The following is a 20,046-nucleotide window of genomic DNA, read 5'->3' as shown; positions in this document are numbered from 1 at the left end:
AGTCTTCAGAAGTAAGAGAAATTCTCCCTGTGCTCAATTCTGAGCATTAATTTTCCCCACTGGAGTAAACCTCTGCAGGCAAAGTCCTTAGCAGAAGGAGAAAGATTTTCAGGTTAAATAGAGCTTTAAAAGGAAACAGGACCCTAACAGTAAAGAAAAGTTATGTTAAAACACTAGGTGGTGAATCACTCTCTGTATGTAAATCCTTCTTCTCCCTGCAGTAAAGCTGGCATTGGTGAAATTTTTGAAGGCCACCAAGGACCTGTCACAGGAATCAATTGTCACATGGCAGTGGGTCCAATAGACTTTTCCCATCTCTTTGTCACGTCATCATTTGACTGGACAGTGAAACTGTGGACCACAAAGGTAAGCAATCCAAGTTGGGCTGGGACAAGTAATTCTACTTGTGAAAATGCTGTTGTCAGAAATATTTGAATACTGTCTATCAAGGCCTAAGAACCAATTAATTGAAAAGTTGTGGTTAGAATGAGCATAGTGATAGAATTGTAAGTAAAATATACAGCTAGTGTAATAACCCTCAATCACATTTGCCCTGGAGCATACCTTGCCCTTTAGCAGGCCTTCATTTCAGTATTAACCCTAGTGCTGAGCAGTTTCACAAGGCAAGGAGATGAGGATGTCTTGAACTCCCAGCCATCAAACAATCCATTCATCACTGCCTTTGCAGGCTAAATTGCAAAGCTAATACTATGCACTGTGGTGATGCAGGAGCAGGAACACTTTCCTCTGATGAAGCAACAGGGGAAGTGCACATACAACTTAGTGCGATCAATATCACTTGTGAAATTCACTGCTGGAGGAGGCTGTGATAGCCAAAAGGTATAAAATGTCCCAATGACATTAGACACTGGAAGCAGGGAGGAAGTACATGCTGGAAATTACATCCATGACCACCAGGGATCTGCTGCTGGCTACTGTGTGGCCATCTGTCCGTGACCTCTTTCAGAGAGAGCAGCAGAACAGCAGAAATGGCACAGTCCCGTGAAACTTTGAGACCCCAGCACTCCTTGGGACAGACTAGAGAGACCAACCTGATGGATTGTACAGGCTGAGTAAAACAGGACAATGAGATGTAAAATCCTAATTATGTCATCTAAATTTATTTTTTTTGTATACACCAGAGTAGAGAACTTCCTTCCAAATGTCAGGTTCTTGCCTTAACCAAGTTGGTTTTATGCCTGCATTTGGTTCACATCTTGAGCTGCACCCGGCAGAGTTCCCGTACTGGAAGCTGACCACAGTCAGGAAGTATCTCAGCATGTGTTCCTCCAAGACATCAGGGCTTGGAGATGCTAGAACAGATGCACAGCAAATGTAAATATGAAAGTGATCAGAAAGGGCTCATGTGACAGCCTTGTGCTGGAAAAAGAAGCAGTTACCTAGATGGTAACTTGAATCAGCTTCCATAGTGGCTTCCAATGCTTTTGTTAATGGCCTGGTCCAATGTGTGTGCTAATTAACAGGTATCTTTTCCTAATCAGCAGTGACCACAGCTGTTGGTTTTGTCTTGAACATTACACTTCAGGAAACTCATAATGAGAAAGGTCCATGATTTACCTAATTCACATGTAACTATGTACATCACTAGACCCAGCCTGAACCACTGCAAAAGTAATCCAGAGGAGTGGACATGGGCAGGCTGGAATGGTCTGGGATGGTTCCTAGGAAGTAAACGTTAGAAAAGGCTGCAGGATAGCCAAGGCATGGACAGCTTAAACGTTGGCTCACTGGGGCTAGATGGGCTGCTTGGTGTGTGAGACAAGGGAGGCCTTGGTGACTTCCCTTGGGAGCAAGGGAATACTGGAGTGCTGAAGCTGAAGCTGAGTAAATGGAGAAGAATTTGTGGGGAGTGCAGGGAAGATGAAAGGCAAGTATTGAATTCCAATCACACATGTACAGAAAAGTCTTGGATTGGTATTTAGCTGTCAGCGTGAGGCTGGATATAGCAATAAGGGTCTCATTCATCTGCAGCTTAAATGAAAGTGCATTAAGGGATAATAAAGCCTGATTTTTATTTTAAACTCTTGGGATTTTAGAAGTTAGTAGTAACACTAACACAGCACATTTTGGGCACAAAGACACTGCAGATAGTAATACACAGTTATCCTTGTGGAATATTTCCGTGCCAGAACGGTTGGGTCTGATTTTGTTCAAGACAATCAGTTTTCAAAGAACTAAACCATTTAAATTTCTGATATCCATCAAGCTGTGGCTTGTCTGGCAAGAGAGGCTTCCTGAGAAAGCTGTTTGACTGAGCTGGGCGAGCTGTGATGTGCATGTGACACACCACAGCACCGCTCAGACCTGGAAGCTGCATTGCTGTTTTGGATCACTCACTTTCTTCTGGAGCAGGTTGAAGCAGCAGCAGCAGCCCCAGGCTGCTGCCCTGCCAGCCACTGCCCTGTGAAAACATCCTCTGAGACACTAGAGAAGTTCTTGAATTGTGATGAATGTTTTCTTTTTCTCCCCATTCAACTGCATCAGAAGTTTATTTCCATATTGTCTGAATAATTTTCTTGGCTGGAGCTACTACATATTTAAGGCTCTCTTTGTTCAGTTCTCAGAGTCAAGGCTCAGTCAATCAGTGGGCTCTGAAAAAAAAATAGTGGATTGATATAAAGTATTAAGTGCTTTTGCTAGCTAACAAGATTTTAGTCGGAATTGGTTTATTCCTTTAGTTTCTTATTTGTAAATTTAATCTCCCTATCAGCATCCAAAGCCATATTGCTTTCCTGCTTCTACCAGCGTTGTCTAGTTAATCCTGTGCACATTATCCTCTTTGGTCATGAAATTCAATTCCTTTCTGTTTCACAGGTTCAGAGTCAATGTCCAATTGTAAAGTGAACCATAAAAGCTTTGTGTTTATATTGTCTATTGATGTTATGTAGCATCCTGGGGTGCTTACAAGAAAGGCACTTTCATAGCAGGCATTTGACTGATGGATTGAAAGCACCATCTCCCTTAAAAACTCTCACTTTACATTTTATAATGTTTTTGTGGTTAACACATTTTCTAGCTAAAGGCAGTTCAACCAGGTGACTGAGAATAAGATTTTCACTAGCGGATGAATGAGCATTTTGTAGATAGCACTAACACAAGGTTGATATAATCACTCATCACATTAGCCAAAAACTAGATCCCTGTGTGAATAGCAAGCAACCAGAAGCAACAGGAAAAGAAACAGAATTTGCAAAGATAGTTGCTTGATAACCACAGCATTACCTGGTTCCTGATGAAGTTAATAGGGCTTTACCTTGAATTCATGCTGCACCATGTGGGAGCAGTCTGGGATGCAGAGCTGTCAAAGGGAAGTCCCGATGTGAAGTGTCTGTGGAGCTCTGCCCTTAATTAGGTAGTGTCGGTGCGATGCTTTGAAGAGGTAAAGTGCTAAGTGGAAATGCTAAGTGTTGTTAATTAATTAAACACTAATCCTCATGAATGAATAGCATGAGGTTAAATAATGAAATGTAAGTATTGTTATTATTACAGCAATTGCTGTTTGGAGAGCAAATTTTTTGATATTGTGTCAAGAGATGGAAGCAGTCTTGGAATTGCTAAAACATAGCAAAACATAAGCTGGTTTCAGCCAAAGCCTAGAAGATGGCTTGTTTGATACTAAGGGAGTTAATAAAGGTCTGGACAGAGAGATGGATTTTGTTAGCTTTTTCATCCTTCACATGCTTCTTTAGCTCTTATCCTTCCACTGAGGGGAGGTGCTAATGACTCATTTTCTCCTCTTGCACCTATGCCTAAATCATGCTCAGATGGGCAGAGATTGGTGTAACTGCAACAACATTGCTGTATCCCCATCCATGCTTGTCTCCCTCTGCCTAATGTTTGAGTAATGGTGGCAATGCCAATATCAGAAGGAGGCTCAGAGGTGAGCAGACTGGTAGTAGGGCCACCACATCACCATTAGCAGGGTCTAATGGAGCCAGGGGTCATGTGTGCCCTCAGTGACAGACTACCCATTGTGTGTCGATGCCCAGTTTTGCTTTACCAGTATGTGCACCAATGGTAGCACCTTCCTCATGCCTCTCCTTTGTCTTTTCTTTTTTCTTATGCTTTTCACATGCTGCTTTTCTCTTCTGGTATGCTCTGCTGTTCCAGTATGTTGAGCTTTTTTGAGAAACCACATTTTCAACAGCAAAAATTCCCATTCTATGCTATGTGCCTTCACATACATCTCTGTACCTTGGATATCTTATGCCTATGTGCTTGTTGGTAACCTGGGTGTGACCCAGTCCTTCTGCCTCTTGGAGCAAATTACTTTACCTGTCATACCTTCCTATCAGCATGTAACTTCAGACTCCACTGGTTTTCATTTGGCCTAGAGTTGAACTCCATCTCCTCCAAGGTTCAGCTGAAGCCTACCTTTAGAAAAATGCAAAGAAGCATGTGGTAGTGGTGGTGGTGCTATACACAGGTATCTCTGCCCTTCTCCAGAAGCCTTGCTGATAGGATTTGATCAGATCCACTTAATAGACCAAATTTACTGTGATGGAAAAGGTGTTGCAGAATGAACCAGAGCACTGGTCACCTTTGATGGTCACCTTCGGCCCATATCTTCTCATATTATCATGTAGGGCATTTTAGGTGGCTCTTCATATGAAGTTGGATCCTCCTGGATCTTTTATTATGTAGAGCTTTCACACTTTGGTTTCTTATGCAGCCACTGGAAAGAAGTAACTGTACAGCATACATTATAGACACCTCTTGGAGAGACCACCATTCCTGCCCACCACTGTCTGTGCAGGGGCCCAAGCCTGGCAGATGATCAGTTGCTGTAGCTTTTGGTGGCTTTCTTGCATCTGGGCAGCCTCAGGCCATATCTAAACTGGCAGACGTGTCAGCACTTCTGAGCTCCCAAGTCTGTCTTCTTATCCTGGTTTTTCCCAAACCACTACCAGGAAGGAATCAGCCTCTTTATCCCATACCACATGCACATATACATATGCACCTTGATTTGCAGCCAGAATCCTGTGGAATCCTTTACTACTCCTCCCTCTGACTGATTTTGGTGGGGCTTAAATGTCTATCTCAAGGGACAATTTCACTCCTCTTACTTTGGATACCTGACTAGAATGGTCTCCCTCACTCGTGCATTACCACACAAAGCTCCTTCTTTTCTCTTTGATAAAAGCAATTAAAATTATTAATTTGATTAATCACTGTCCAAATGTAAATTTTATCTGATTATAGGGAATGACAAAGGGTGATAAAATAGCATGCTAGGATTTCATGGAAATGGTCTCTCTGTGGTGTGAGTTCAGAATTTTGAGTTTGATCCAAAAACAAGGCAATGAATGAATTTGCTTCAGAGCACACTTTTTGTCAGAAGGCCAAGCTGACTTGGGGAAGAGGGTGGAGTTGCCTGTTCAGACAGGATTTTTTTAGGTTTTGCCCTTTACCTCTGGAGCCAGAGGTCTGGCTCTCATCCAGCTATTTAAAAAAAAAAAAGGTTTTTTTTCTAGGTAATTTTAAAGAGCAAAACCAAAGCGAAGTCAGGTGGCTTGAAATCAGTCCCAAGTTCTTCACTTGAAATACTTCTCCTTATTTCAGTTGCCTCTGTATCCATATTTGATAAGTGTTAGGAAAATAATAATCAGCTGGCCAACATACTTAATTTACTGACATGAAACATTGTGTTTCTTTGTGATACATTTAGCAAACAATGGCACACACACAAATAAAACAGTTCTCTAAAATACTAAGTTTTAAAAACTCAGTGGGCTGAACTGTATTTCAGAAAACCCTAATATAAATCCAGCTGTAGCAGTGAAAGCTCTATTTGCACATGGAAAGCAGAATTGGATTTCAGGAGCTTATATAATCTGTGCAAAACAAAGTCATCATTCCTTTTTTTCCCCTGAAATCAAAATGCAAACCTCCCACTGACAGTTCTGTTGCAGAATTACATTGGAGGATCAAGCTCGCATGAAGTAGTGAAGCATTTTAGGACAATTATCAGTATATAAAGCCCAGGACTTCTTCCCTAATGGAAATTTTCTCCCACCTGCTTCAGGCAGCCATCCTTTCTCTGCCATGTGAGAGACTTTTGTTATCAGTAAAAAAAAAAAAAGGAACTGTGTTCAAAGTCCTACAAGATGGAGTCGTCTTCAATAATAATCAGCCTCAAAATCATTGCTTGCTGACCCATGAAAGCTCTGTGGGCATCCTGGTGGCAGCAGCTACAAATACTAATCTTGACTGTTTAGCAGACAGTGCTGTGACATCAGCCTGTGTCAGCCATCCTGCAATGCTCCTCGTGCTCCTGTTTCCTGGCAGCTGAACTGCAGCAGCAGGGTCTCTTGAAAGCCTGGCAATTCGCTGAGTGCACACGCAAGGCTGGGCCAGGTACCCTGCGACGAAGCAGCATTTTCCATTAAAAAGAAAAATTGAATTTTCAGGGGCCTCATACTGAATGTTCCCGTCAGAATCACAGGGGTGGGACCCAACCAAACCACAGCTACATTATCCCACTCCTGTCCTTGCCTTGCAATTTAAGCTAAACTGCCTCTCTTTAACAACTTGAGGCCCAGAGCAGGGAGACCAGTGCCATGACCGCAGAAGAGGTACCTGCAGGACCTCAGTGTGTGCCACTGCCTCTCCTGCATGGCAGGAAAGCACTACTGCACCAATCCAGCTTCTCCCAAATCATCTCAGCCACTCTCCAGCTCTGCTTCCTTGTCCCACCTGTGTGGGATATAAACAGGGAGTGACAACTGAAGGTAGAAGATCAAATCTGCTCTTCAGTGTTTCACTCTGTGTTTCCTCTGACCAGGACTTGGTGATTTTTCAATCAACATGCCTTGCTTATAATTTTCAGCAAGTCCCTCAAGAGCTTCTCTGAAAAATAATCCAGGAATATAGTAATATAAAGCAGGAGTATGAACTACAGAAACTATGAATCAGTTTGCTAAGCAAGAGTAGTAGAACTCTCTATAGTGTTTTGAGCGTCTTAAAAGAAATTGAGCCATTTTTAGAACTAGTTAGAAATTCCAAAAGAAAACAATAGTATTTCTAAAGAATACTATTTTGACACAAAAGCATAGTTAGTAGTTTAGGAAGAAGTACTGTCCTGCTTAGAACATGTTTTAGATAAAAGGTGGAAAATGTGATTACCATTTAGAGATGAAGTCAGCAGTCTGAGGAAATACAGAACAAATGGCAGATACCTGCATAGGCTTTTCCAGTGTTGCTGTCTGCACTTGCCTCCAGTTTGATGTGGGTGAATGAAGCTGAGAATATTAAACCTCACAGAGTGGAAACCCATAGGCACAACTCTTGTAATTGTGGAGTAAAAGGGGCTCCAGATTAGGAATTAAACTGGATGATCTAAAATGCAGAAACAAGAACACACCAGCCTGGCCAGCAGGAACTAGGGATAAAAGTGAGATGGGGAACACTGTAAGCCAGTCTGCCTTACATGCATTCTGATGTTTTCAAAGTTCATCCATTGCAAGCAAATCTTCTAAATCATTTAAATTTACAGTAGGCATCAAGTAATGCGCATTTATATCAAACACACTGAAAATAGTTCCTCAGCTAATATGCAGTGGTAAAGAAGAATGTCATTCTTTCTGGTTTTTTTTTTTTTCTTTAGAAAATAAAAAGGTATTTTTCCATTAGGTAAGTGGAAAGGCATGGTAGAAGAGAACTTTGGAAGTACAGCAGCACAGCCAGAATGTGTTGCACCTCTGCTGAGTACTTAAAGAGTTAAGAGGGATTAACCACATAAGGAGTTTACCTGTCAGTAAAACTAGATTCTAGGCTATATCCACAGATTTCAAAAGCTCTGCTGTTTGAATTTCTGATGCTCTTAAAAGACAAGTGCTGTCTGACTTTCCAAGTTCTTTTATTTTTTTCTTCATACCATAGTATTACACATTAAGATCAGTTCTCATTAAAACCGCCTGTGCCAATCATCAAACCTTTTTTCCTTTGCTTCTTTCTTTTATACTCACTTGTGGCGCTTTGACTTTGAGGGAAACCACAAAAATGTAATCATCAGGTTATCTCCAGACTTGGTCTGCTCTCAGAGCCCCTTTCTTTTTGGTCTTACCCTTGTCCCCTCTTCTATCCATAATAATTCCCACATGTTTATGCAAAAATATGGGACTTTCTTTCATTATTGACAATTAAGAAAGGCAACAGTTTCAGCATCTCTGCAATAACAATAAATTCTTAAAGTGAACAGTTTTCTGCTTTGTCTGTCTGCAAATTTTAGAATGCCAAAGCCCAATCAGTGTAACAATACTACAGCACTTAAACAAAAGGGTTGTGAAGAGTGTAGGGATCATTTCCACACTCATTTCTTTCCCCCTGTTCTAAAACTTCTGAGTCTAAAACTTAACCCTGTTATCTTGCCAATCAAGTCAGTTTAGACTTGATTCACTGACCTAGTAGTTATCTGACAGTGAGGTGACACAACATACAGATAGGTCACAGCCCAGTGAAATGTTCTTTGAGTCCCAGAGGCTCATCAGCAATCCAGCACTGAAACTGACTGCCAGAAGGAATTTTAAGGCAGGTAAAGGCGTTTTTACTCATGTGACTCAGTTCAGGTGCTTCAGTTAGCCAGTGACATTGGGTAGCTAAAGCTGAACATCACCCTTTTGCTTTCCCACTGCTGTCCTTTGCAGGTCTGGCTAGTCCTGGAAAAGGTGGAGCAGGCTACAAGTTGTGAGTTGTATAGTTCTGGGGTCTGCAGGATAATGATACCCTTCGTGGAGAATGCAGACAGGCTTTGCTGAGCCATCAGGGATGTACCTGTAACTACTGCCTCTGATTTATGACTTCTAGTAACAGTTCCTGGGAATGCTGTGACTTTTTAAAAATGAGCATAAACTGAACTACGTCAAGGCCCACAAGTATAGCATCCAAGCAGGAGCTATTGGATAATCCTTGATCACTGTAACTATTAGAAAACAGATTTGGGAGAAACATGATAGTCCAGAACTGGCAAAATTCCTGAGGAGATCAGTTAATCTGAATGAAAACCAGGGCCTCTTTGACTCCATATAAACAGAGAGAGAACATGAAGGCTTACAAGAGCAGTAGAGCCATCTACAGAGCAGAGGACTAAACCCCTCACCTCACCACGAGAGGTATGGATGACTAACCCTAAACAGCTACTAGATGGTGTCCCAAGAAGGACACCATTGAAGGGGGAAAGGTCAAGACCAGAGTAAAGCCAATTTGATGAGTATTTCACTCAATATTCCCATCTGCTTTTTGTTTCTGCTATGCTGTCTGCATGTTTTGAGTTGGCTGGTTAAGTGACACACTCAGAAGGGAAACAATGAGCCTGGATTCAGCAAAATATTGATATTTCAAAATATTTTAAGATGGAGAAGACTGGGCCTATAAAACACTGAACAAGCTCAGATCTTATCCTGAGCAGAAGTTCCAAAAGCTGTGCCCTGTCCCAGTTTCTTTCACATCATCTAGTCAGTGTGACACTGCAGCACTCACTTTAAAGAAAGACAGAAGATTGTACCTTCCCTTTGTGTTATCTCTGCTCTTTATAAATGTCTTTCTTTGACACCATTTTGCACGTTGTGGTTTTGGGGTTTTTTTCAATCAATAAAAACTATTTATAGAATACTTGGTCTCGCAGGGACCAGGTTCATAAAATCATAGAATAGTTTGAGTTGAAGGGTCTGTAAAGATCATCTCATTCCCAACTCCTACTCCTTGGTTTGTTCAAGGGCCAAACAGAGGAACAGACACTGCTCAGGACCACTCTGGCTCTGCTCTTTCCAAGTGCCTGAAAGCCTGAGCTTGAGCCTAAACAACATTAGCTTGTTCAGAAAGTTTCTATGCCAAGGACTAATGAATCTATCATATTTTCTGCACACCTAGAGAAACAAAATCAGCTTGAATCAACTTGCAAGTACTGCACAATACTGATGGGTGTTGTTAATATGGTGAGAGCCAGAAGTATGGTGTTTGGCTTATCATCTTTAGAATAGAAGACAATTGAGTAGAAAGAAAGAAGTGGAGACAGCAGAGTGTGTGGTGTCACCACACATCTGTACTGCTGAAGGTAGAGTCTAGGAAAGTACCTTTAGGTGGAGCTGACAGCCACAGAAATTGTGGCAACATGTAAAAAAGTGCTTGTTTCATGAAATGGGCAAAGCCAATAGTTTTCTCCATGGCTTTTTAGAAGTCAGATGCTAGTTAAAACCTGTGTATATGTATACATTTCTATATATGGATAATTAGCTACTTCATGTGTGGTGCCTCATGGATTAAAGAAAATTCTTCTATGCAAATAAGTGGAAGACTGGTCAAATTTATATGTGTAAAAACCCCCTCTTTTATATAAATGTGTAGAATTTATTTAGGTGAGCTTCTTATTTCACAGACAAGTCTTACTTCCTAGACAGCCAACGGGTACATGAAACATTCACTCTTCATTGTCCTCTTAAACAATGCTTCTATACAAACACTGAGGATAAATGATTGATAACATATTTAAATAAATGAGAAAAAAACCCATGTCTTGGAATTGACTTTTTGCTTTTTCCACTAAAAATGCTCAAATCATGTCCTTTTGGAATCAATGGCAAAACTTTATTGATTCTTTAGGGCTGTATTTTCACCCTACATTCTTCTTTTTCAGTAATAAGTAGATTTGGCCCAAGTTTTTCTGAAGATACTGCTTTAAACTATTTCTTCTGTTCTATAGAATAACAGAGTGGGTTGATATTTTTGAATGAAAGCTCATCAAGTTTAAATTTCAGTTGTTTTATAATAATAGCCATATGTTAGTTATGAATTGTGTAGGTCTGAAGTTTTGGTAATTTAAAACTGCATTAAAGTGACCTTTACATGGTTCCACATTTCAGCATTTTCTAAAAGCAGTCAGTAGAGGTTCTTACTCATAAATCCTTGCATTTCAGGATCTGCAGGCCTGGGCCCATAGTAAGGGAGCAGGCTCTCAGTAAGGAAGTCCTGTGAACATTTATACACACCTAAACTCAGAAGTGGAGTCTTCACAACGAAACCAACATAACTGCCCTCAGACCAGGATGAAATGTCAACTTTTAAGAAAGGCCAGAAGCTGTTAGTACTGGAGACAGGACATGAAGCTAGATGGACCATATGCAGTTGTTGTGTTCTTCCCTGGTTAAACAGTGCAAGAAGACAAGACAGAATGGGAAATACTTTCTCTTTTTCCACTGGCAGCTAGTCAAGCTGGGAGGACAGTGATATTGGGGGCAGTATGAAGGTGTAGCTCAGCTCCACTACCACTGCCTGATATCTGCCATGATTTCTCCCTGATTTCCCAACCACACTGCAGCTCATTTTGCCTTTTGGTTGGGCTGCTCGTAATCCTGCAATTTCTTATTTCTTTGCAGTGCTCCACGCCCTATTCTGCTCCATTAATTTGTGTGTCATTCCTTGCATGTCTGAGATCTTTCTCAAAAGCCACATTATTCCTATTGTCCACACTTTCCCTCTGACTTTCTGTCTGACTGAATATTTCCACTGTTATGGTAAAGACATTTCATTTTTGGTATTTGAGGCTTTTCACCTCAAATTCCAGAACCTTGAAAGTGTTTTTATTTTAATAACAGGGAAACAGAGGCACATCAGCTAAAGCTGTGTCCCAGAGACTACACAACATGTGTACAGTAAGATATAGACTAGCAGCAAACCTCCTGACCTTCCTTCTAATGCCTTGGTCTTTAGGCATGAAGTAGAAAATAACATAATAGTACTAAAAAAGCCATTTAAAAAGTGCCACACTTAAGATCATAACAAGTTTTGATATGCTGGCAAAAAGGAAATGCTGATTGAAATCTGCCCTGGATTGATTGATATCTTAATAGGCCCTTAACTTCTGTGGAATTTTGTTACTTCTCCCATGACATTAAATGTTAAAGTGCTGTATGTACAGCACTTTTCCCATGAATAAGAAAAATAGCATCCATCTAGCAGTTGACCAGATTTCTTTTTCTTTTGGTATACTGCTATCTTCAATGCCCACCAGGATTTAGACACTGGATGTATTTGAACCTAAATTAGATGTTTTCAGTGAAAACCCACAGTGCAGTATTGGAAATCCATGTAGCTCTCTCTAAATACTATTTCCTAGCTCACAGTTGTGAAGATTCACTTAGAAATTTCCTATGAAATACCTCTGCCTCTTCAAAAGTTTGGTGTTCATTTGGCCCTAAACCCTGGAAAAGCTTTAGCACAGGCATGTAAGTAATTCCATTAACACATGTAAGCAAGTCCACTGATAATATAGTAGGCAGACACATATGTGTTTGGAGAAAAAGACCTTCTTCAGGAACGAAAATAGTTTTTGTAATTTTTTCATTTTCTTTTGCAAAACTCCAGCCTGGGAAAAGAAATTTAAACGGTGTACAAATTCGAGGTAATAAGGTCAAGCTCTGATTTCGTTTCATTGTTACACAAAATGTTTGCTAGTCTTAAGAAATGGACAAAAACCATTATGCAAGTCGTGAAAATTTAAGACCCAATCCTGTAATCAGAGCATCTTTCATTAATTCAAGCAGAGGAAAACCCAGCCTCTGGAATAAATCCCTGTGTATTTTTATATATTTGTGATACCTGTGGTGGCCAGAAATATTACAGAACTGTTTACAGTTCTGCAGTATTGCTGTTGCAGTACAGTGCTGCAACAGCAACACACCACATCCACACTCAGAGACACGGCAGCACGGAGATGGACACACACCTGTCCCGTGTGCTGACCCTGCAGTGCTCCCAGCCCCAACAGCCATCCAAGCGCCATGGGGTGCAAGAGGACCAAAACCAAACCTAGCAAGGACCTGTGTGTAAATAGATGTCAAACCGACTGCATTATCACTTTAAATTAATAATATGACAGGAAAGCTATATAACAATTGCAATTGGTCACTCTACTTTTTGGAAAAATAACGCACGGCTATGCATTGAGGCACTCCGGACAGTGTTTGCTTTGTAAAATGCACGAGGGTGCATTCCAGAGGGACCTGACCGAGATGTTGTAGGGGTGCCACCCGGACACTTACACGGCCCGCTCAGTGATGCTGCATTTCCCGGGGCCGGGGGACCGCGGGGGGACCGAGGGCGCCCGTCCCGCCGGGCCGCGCTCGCCAGGGAGGCGGCAGGGAACGGCAGGAGGAGGGAGGCACTCAGGGAGACCCTCGGAGAAGTCCCATTGTTTAGATTTCTGTCATAAGCCATGAGAATACTTAATTTCTTTCATCTCTGGAGTTTTCATTATCATTCAAATTTCATTTTCCATTAATTGATCGGGGATTAGCGAAGCCATTATGCAAAAATTAAAGACAAGCCAGATGCGATGAATAATTCATGAGGAACAATTACACGATGTATTTTTTATATTTTTACATATCTGGCCCGAGTTTATTATGGACTTCTGAAAGAATTTGGATGGTTGAACACTGTGTGTGTTGTAACTGCTAATTTTGTGAGAAAGGTTTGCTGCTGTTATTAAAGCTTTGGGCAAGGGGAGGAAGGTGACACCTGGACACTGTGGCTGCATTGGAGATTAAAGCCTAAAGATGAGGGATAAACTTCAATTTGGGAAGGCAAACAAAATTCCTTTAAGGCATTCCTCTTGTGAAAATAATTATTCTGACTGTAAGTTAGCATTCACAGATGTGGCATATGACCAGCTGCAGGAGCAGTGAAGGTAACCTGTTACAAACTTCTGTGTATTTTGTGCTCAGGGCAAATGTGACTCATTCTGGGCATTTTGTTGCAGTAACTTAGTCTCTGGCTATGAGTTTGTGTGAAATAACCATACAGCTGCCAAAAATACATAAAGCTCATAATGGTTTATTTTCTTTTATACAGGATCTGTCCCATGCCACCATTGAAATGTACACAAATATTGGAAGAATTCGCTCAGCTAAACTTGTGGGAAAGGATTTGGCAGAGTTTTATATGTAAATGACTCTTTAAAATGTCCTAAATGCATTGCCTTTGAAAAGATTGAGAATTATCCATGAGGAAGATATACTATAATTAAACAGGAATTTTAAAAGTATTTTTTAAATGTAAACAAACCCTATTTCATGCTGTATTTCAGGGGGGAAAAAAAAGAAAACTAGCAATCTCTTTTATCAAACCTTAATTCTCATCTCATGATTTTGTACTCTTACCTATATCTGTTCTGTAGCTTGATCCTTTCTTCTTCTGGGGAGAAAAGCTGGGAAAGATAACTGTAAACTTTGAAACAAGTTAGAGACCTCCTTAGGAAGCAGGCTATAGTAAATGCAGTTGTTACCTTAACTACATATATGAGCTGCATCTATCTAAAAAAAGCCGGGAAACATGTCTTTGGAGAGTAATCCATTTCATGTTTGAGGTTATCATTGCAAAGTGATTGTTTCCCCTCCTGTGAAAGAGTGATTTGATTCCTGATTTCCATTTTCTGTTTGTTTGTTTGTTTGTTTTTATCCCCCCTCCCCGTTTCCGACGCTCCGAGAGCCCGGTTTGCGATTCCGGCCCAAACCCAGGGGGTCACACCTCGGCAGCCCGGGCACGCTGCCCCTGAGCGCCAGCAGGACCGGGCTCGTGTTGGACGGCGAGACTTGCTCTCCCTCTGAATTTATTGTCCTCTGCCCCACAGGCTCTGGGGACTGGAACTTGGAAGCCTCGTGCCAGCCCCTCCAGCGTGTCAGAAACCAAGCGTGTGCCCCTGCATCTCCCCTCGCATCCCGCCTTTGAGGCGCTTGGTACCCTGCTTCAGTCTTTTAAAGCATAGGGCATCTCTCCCACACGTTATCTGAGGCTTTACATCCTCACCCTTTTTTTTTATCTTTACACTTTGCTGTAGAACTTAAAGGTAAAAATGCAAATAACTACCTTTTCTTTTCACTGGTATTAGCTAAATACCGGGGACCATTGGAAAGGAAAGATCTCGCGTTTGAATTTCACTGGTGAGAAAGGATTAATCAGAGCACTTTTAGCAAAGATTGCGACTGATAAACACTGTTTTTTAAAAAGTATCTTTCTAAATGTGCCAAACCTCGGGTTTTTCTTATTATTATTTCAAATTTTTAAAAACACCAGAGGCTTAAATAGATTTTTTTTTTTGAGTTTCACCCAAAAATGATTTTCAGAAAACTTGTTATCAGCTGAGGTCAATCTTAGATGGCCAGTAATCAGTTTCTAGCACAAAAATTGAAGTATTTTTCTACGCACTGTCTTCCTTGTTTTTACTTAATGCAATGTAAAACTAAGAACAAGCAGACTGTAAAAAAATAAAAGGCCACATATTAACTGGTGAGTTTCTTTTTATGTCCCAAAAAAAGAGAAGATGGAAGAGCAAGCGGCAGTATTTTCTTCCTTACACTCTATTTTTAATTTTTTTTTTTTTAAGATTAGTTGGATCATTAATATACCTTTCACATAAACCTGCTGTGCGTTTCAGTCAGAGTAAAATACGGGTGCAGTTTATGGCTTCCAGTGAGTCGTGCTTGCCATAAATAAGCACGGACAGGTAAGAGGAACCAGCACCGGGCACTGCACTGTCAAGGGGAGCAGTGCGGCCTTTTGAAGTGCTCTGAGCAGGAAGCAGTGCAGCCTTTTTAATTAGAGCACATACAGCTGCAGGATATTCAGGAGGAGTCTCCTAAGAATTTATTTTGGGAAGGGAGGGACATATCCTTCAGGTGTTCTCATTAATGCAGGCTTAAACACAGAGCATAAAACCCAGCATTTTGAGAAGAAAAAAAAAAAAATTCCTTTCCCCCCAAGTACCAGGGCTGAAATTGAAATCAACTGATGTTTTGCCATTTTACTCAAGGAGACCATAATTTCTTTCCAAAAAATTAGTCTGGACTGCTTGATCCCATTCCCATCAATAATAAGGCTGTACGTAGCAAACCACTGCTGCTTTCAGTCTGTTTACATATAAATATATAGGAACATCAAAAAAAAGAATTAATTTCAAGCTTCATCCTGCTTTTATTCTGCATGCTAGGCCACCCCCTGATTTCACAAATTATTTCCGTTCTCAGAGGTCAAAATCAGCTCTCATGTAGGATCAGACTGGAATTATTTCCATGGTATCCGTGCTTTTTGTTTTTGTGAGGATCAAATTTGGGTCTCTGGACACAGAAATATAATTTGCTTTCCTTACTAAACAGTGATGAAACAAATAAAAAAATCAGTATAAATGATATACTGATAGAGTCTGAATAGATATGAAGTTTTTTTACGCAGGAGAAGCAACAAAAGTATCTCTGAAAGAGAGAACTGCAAACAAATCTTCTAAGAATCGTAACTGAAAGTGATCGTTGTTTGCTTTTACCCTCTATCTGGTAGGTCATAATTAGCTAATAATTTTCCAGATTTCTGTAATTGATTATACCGTTTAAGTCTGCCCAGCTATTTGCTAAGAAAAACTCCTTGTCAGCACTTCTGCCTTTGTAATAAGAGATCTTGAAACACCTATTTTTTAGATCGTTATTACTTTTAGATGTCAGATATGTGATGTCAAAGTATTTGTGAAGACAGTAGAAAATGACAGGTCTATTACTGTGTTTAACTGCTAGCTATTGATAAAAACTCTGTGTAAGAACTAGATGTGATTGTTATTAAGGAGTCCTGGCTTTGTTTAATTTGGGGAATAAGCCACATTAATATTTAGGTATCATTTTGAAAATCAATTAAGAAAACACCTGGGTTTAGTTACAATATGCTACCTTCAAATTTTTTAATCTCAGCAGAGTTTCCACTAGTGTTGCTCTCTGTATTTATTTGAGATATTTTTCCTGAGAGCTAGATGCTTTCTGATCAAATAACTTAGATCATTGGACTGTACCAAGGATTTAATCAGTGTAATAATTATTTTCAAAATCTCGTTGCAAAGTTGCAAGGCTATTGGTGTACTTCATGTTTATTTCTGCATATCAGAAATTATTTTTGTAATAGCAAGGAAAATCATAATGTTTTATTTTATATCTGATAAATGCATATTTTAAAAAGTTGAAAAGAAAAAAAATCCTTACCCACTTCATCATTCTTTTGCAAACTGAATATTATTTTTCTGGATCAGTGTAGTGAGGTTTGCAAAAAGCTTCAGGATAACAAATGCTGATTTCTTACTGATAGATCCGTAACATTTATTTTTTGATCAAGATTGAAGAAGATCTCTTGGTGCTTGATGAGTCTTATTTATGTATGAGCTGATATGAAACTGACTTACAAAGTTGCTTATTTCTTCTGTGTTATCCTGTCAGATGTTTCTTGGGATTTTTGTATGTTGTACCTTAGCTTTTAAAGTGTGAGGATGGTGTCTATATCTACAAACAGGCAAGAGATGTATTTGCAAGCAAGTTTTGACACTACATAGGCAGTGAAAATAATAATAAAAAGCTGTATTCTTATCATGCAGGTTTTTCTGACTGCATCTTTCTTAATCTGTTATCTGTTAAAATTTCATTTCAAAATTGTTTAAAATCTGACAAGCACCAACTTCAGAGAATTTGTAAGGTATTTCAAATGTGATTTTAAAAACATAATGCTACCATTATAAATAAACTCTTACCTTGAAGTCTAAAATAGGCGTATGTAATTTAAACTATCACTACTGAGAACAGACAAATCTATTTTAAGATACTATGGTTTGACTATATTTCTCTCCATATCACTGGAGAAAAGGTTTTTTCTTTGGATTTTTAAAGACTGTTTCAGTATTGCTTTTTATTTTGTTAGATAGCTTTGTGGATTAGTAACAGGATTTTTCAAAACCATTCGATTTTGAAAAAGGCATGGGTTGTGTCTTGTGTCTGCAGCATTCGTGCTTATTTTTATGGAACACTGAAAGAATGCTGTATTAAGAACAACAAAAAGTAAACCCCCAAAAACAAAAACCTAAACCAAACCCCGGCTCTAGAGTTATGTATTACAGCCTCCTGAAAGATTTTGTGAAAATTCAATGCCTTAAATATGCACTGTATATTTGCACATGAAACATATATCTGTGATCTGCAGTTTTCTGAGAAATGTAGCTGGTTAGTGGCTTAGTCCTCTAAAATCTGGCATTTAGCTGTTTGAAGAAACCCATTCCCAAATGTTATGAAATTAACTTTGTCTGGATTTTTTTTTTCCTCAGAAATCCATGATCACAGCATTAAAACTTGCTTCTTTTCTACTGTGATTTTTATCATGGATCAATGACTCCATGTCAGCTTTCAGCCATTGACTCTTCTTGGGTAACAGACCCAGGACAAGGAGTTAGTGCATGCCAGCTTTTTTGGTAATACTGCCTTGGACAGGACCTAGGCCTTGCACAATGGGGAGATGAGTCCAGTAGTTATTTGCATTTGAATGGCTTCCTAAAAGGGGGGAGGATGGTATCTGCTTTCTGATTGGTATCCAGCATTATTTCATAGTTCATATCATTCATAGTTCTGCAAACAAAATCCTCCTGCATTTCTCTTGTGGGGCTCAGGACACTGCTGTGAAGCCCTTTGCCAAGGTGATGCTTTAGCTGTGGCAGAAACCTTGCACTTGAGGTGCCAGTTGGTTTGGCAGCCTTGCAGAAGGGTTGGTGAGGGGGGAGCAGGGAGCCTCCATGGGGAGAGTCAAGGGAAGCAGCCCAGAAGCAGCCCACAAGCCCCGATCCTTGTCCAGCTGCTGGCGTGGCAGTGCACGCGCTGCGGCTGCAACGAGAATGTCAGCGAGTCTGCAGAGGTTTGGCTTCGTGCTGTCACTCATCTGGTGTGACACAATGAAGGCATTAGGGCTGAGGAGGACACTGGCATAGCAGCTGTACAATGTTCATTTTAAAATTATTTTTGTCCAGGATCTTTAGACCTGTCTCAGTTTTCACAGTCAGAGAACCGAGATGAAGTCAGCAAAGTACTGGTTTTGTTAATCTTGCCGGTTTGTTTGTTCAGACCAGGGTTTAGTATGACCTTCAAACTGCTTTATTCCTGCTCCTGCTGCACTGTACTGCCAATGGGGACAGAAGCAGTACCTGTCACTCCTCCCAGGGTAGCCGGGACTCTGGTTCTTGTCCAGCTACCTCTTTTTAACCTGGACTGCCCTTCGTTCTATGCCTACTTATAGATCCTGGGACACTCCCTTGTCATCTCACAACATTACCAAAACCTTTTCCCACCAGATGGATGCAGTGGAGGAGTTGTTTTTTGCAGCTATCCTATCGCATCTGCCTTGACCTAAAAGGCACTGAAAGTAAAAAGCTTTGTTTGGAAGGCTGTTATGCCAAGCTCCAGGCTCCTTGCTCAGGCAGGTTCTCTCCTATTAAAGGCAGCTGGGTGGAGCATTAGTAGGCTTGCAGGTTACTGTCATTTGTCATATGAGGTGACCTAAATCAACTGAGTGATCCACCTATCTGGGACAAACACCCACACAGTTCCTTCCTCCTGCAGCATCTTTTGATGCCCTCATTCCAGCGTAGATGACAAATACTTCTCTTGAGATCATGTTCATTGCTTTATTCATCCCACGCATTAACCAGAATCTTTATGTGTTCTTGTGGATCACCTGTTAAGTTGGTTGACTTGGGGCAGGGAGGGGGTTTAGGAATTAGACAGCATCCAGGTGTGTTTAAAGCAGAAGTAATGTCCTGGGGATGTAAAAGAGAATTGTGGGAATATATTGTAGGAGTTTCAAAATGTCAGCTCAGCTGTTCTCACTTCTGCCATGTCCTGATTCTAAAGTGATTAGCTCAGGACTTTTCTGATAGAATACCTGAGTTTCAACCTCTGCATCTAGCCACAGAGGTAAGTATGGATTCAAAGGATGTGTCAGCATGAATGCAGAGATGTGTCTGCTGACTGTCAGGTTATCTGGGCTTGAGTCAGAAGCCAGGCCAGGACTGAAGCAAAATCCTGCTCTCAGTTGGTTCTTGGCCATGTTAGTGAACTTTGGGAAAAAAAGATTTGGTTTTGCATGTTTCCAGGGCTAAGGGGGAAAACATGGTTTCACTTACTGCCCTTTACCATTCATTCCAAGCAATCTCTTACTCTTCTCTCTTTTTAGCACATCATCAAAGAA

General features: G+C 40.5%; 1 protein-coding gene across 2 annotated transcripts in view; it reads left to right on the top strand.

The window, feature by feature from the left end:
- DYNC1I1 (dynein cytoplasmic 1 intermediate chain 1) overlaps positions 1-20,046 on the top strand; it is a 183,524-nt gene that overhangs the window by 145,081 nt on the left and 18,397 nt on the right. The window contains exons 14-15 of one of the 2 annotated variants that reach the window (XM_031066801.1): positions 222-366; positions 10,932-10,991. In XM_031066801.1, coding sequence (XP_030922661.1) covers positions 222-366; positions 10,932-10,976 — 190 coding nt within the window. In that variant the 3' untranslated portion in view covers positions 10,977-10,991. Of the gene's footprint in view, positions 1-221; positions 407-10,931; positions 10,992-20,046 lie in introns of those variants that run through there. The other variant, XM_014312120.2, reaches the window with a different exon arrangement.

This window comes from Geospiza fortis, unplaced genomic scaffold (genome assembly GCF_000277835.1).
Source record: "Geospiza fortis unplaced genomic scaffold, GeoFor_1.0 scaffold138, whole genome shotgun sequence".
NCBI lineage: Eukaryota > Metazoa > Chordata > Aves > Passeriformes > Thraupidae > Geospiza > Geospiza fortis.
The sequence above is the reverse complement of the archived record's forward strand: the minus strand, read 5'-3'. Positions and strand labels throughout refer to the sequence as shown.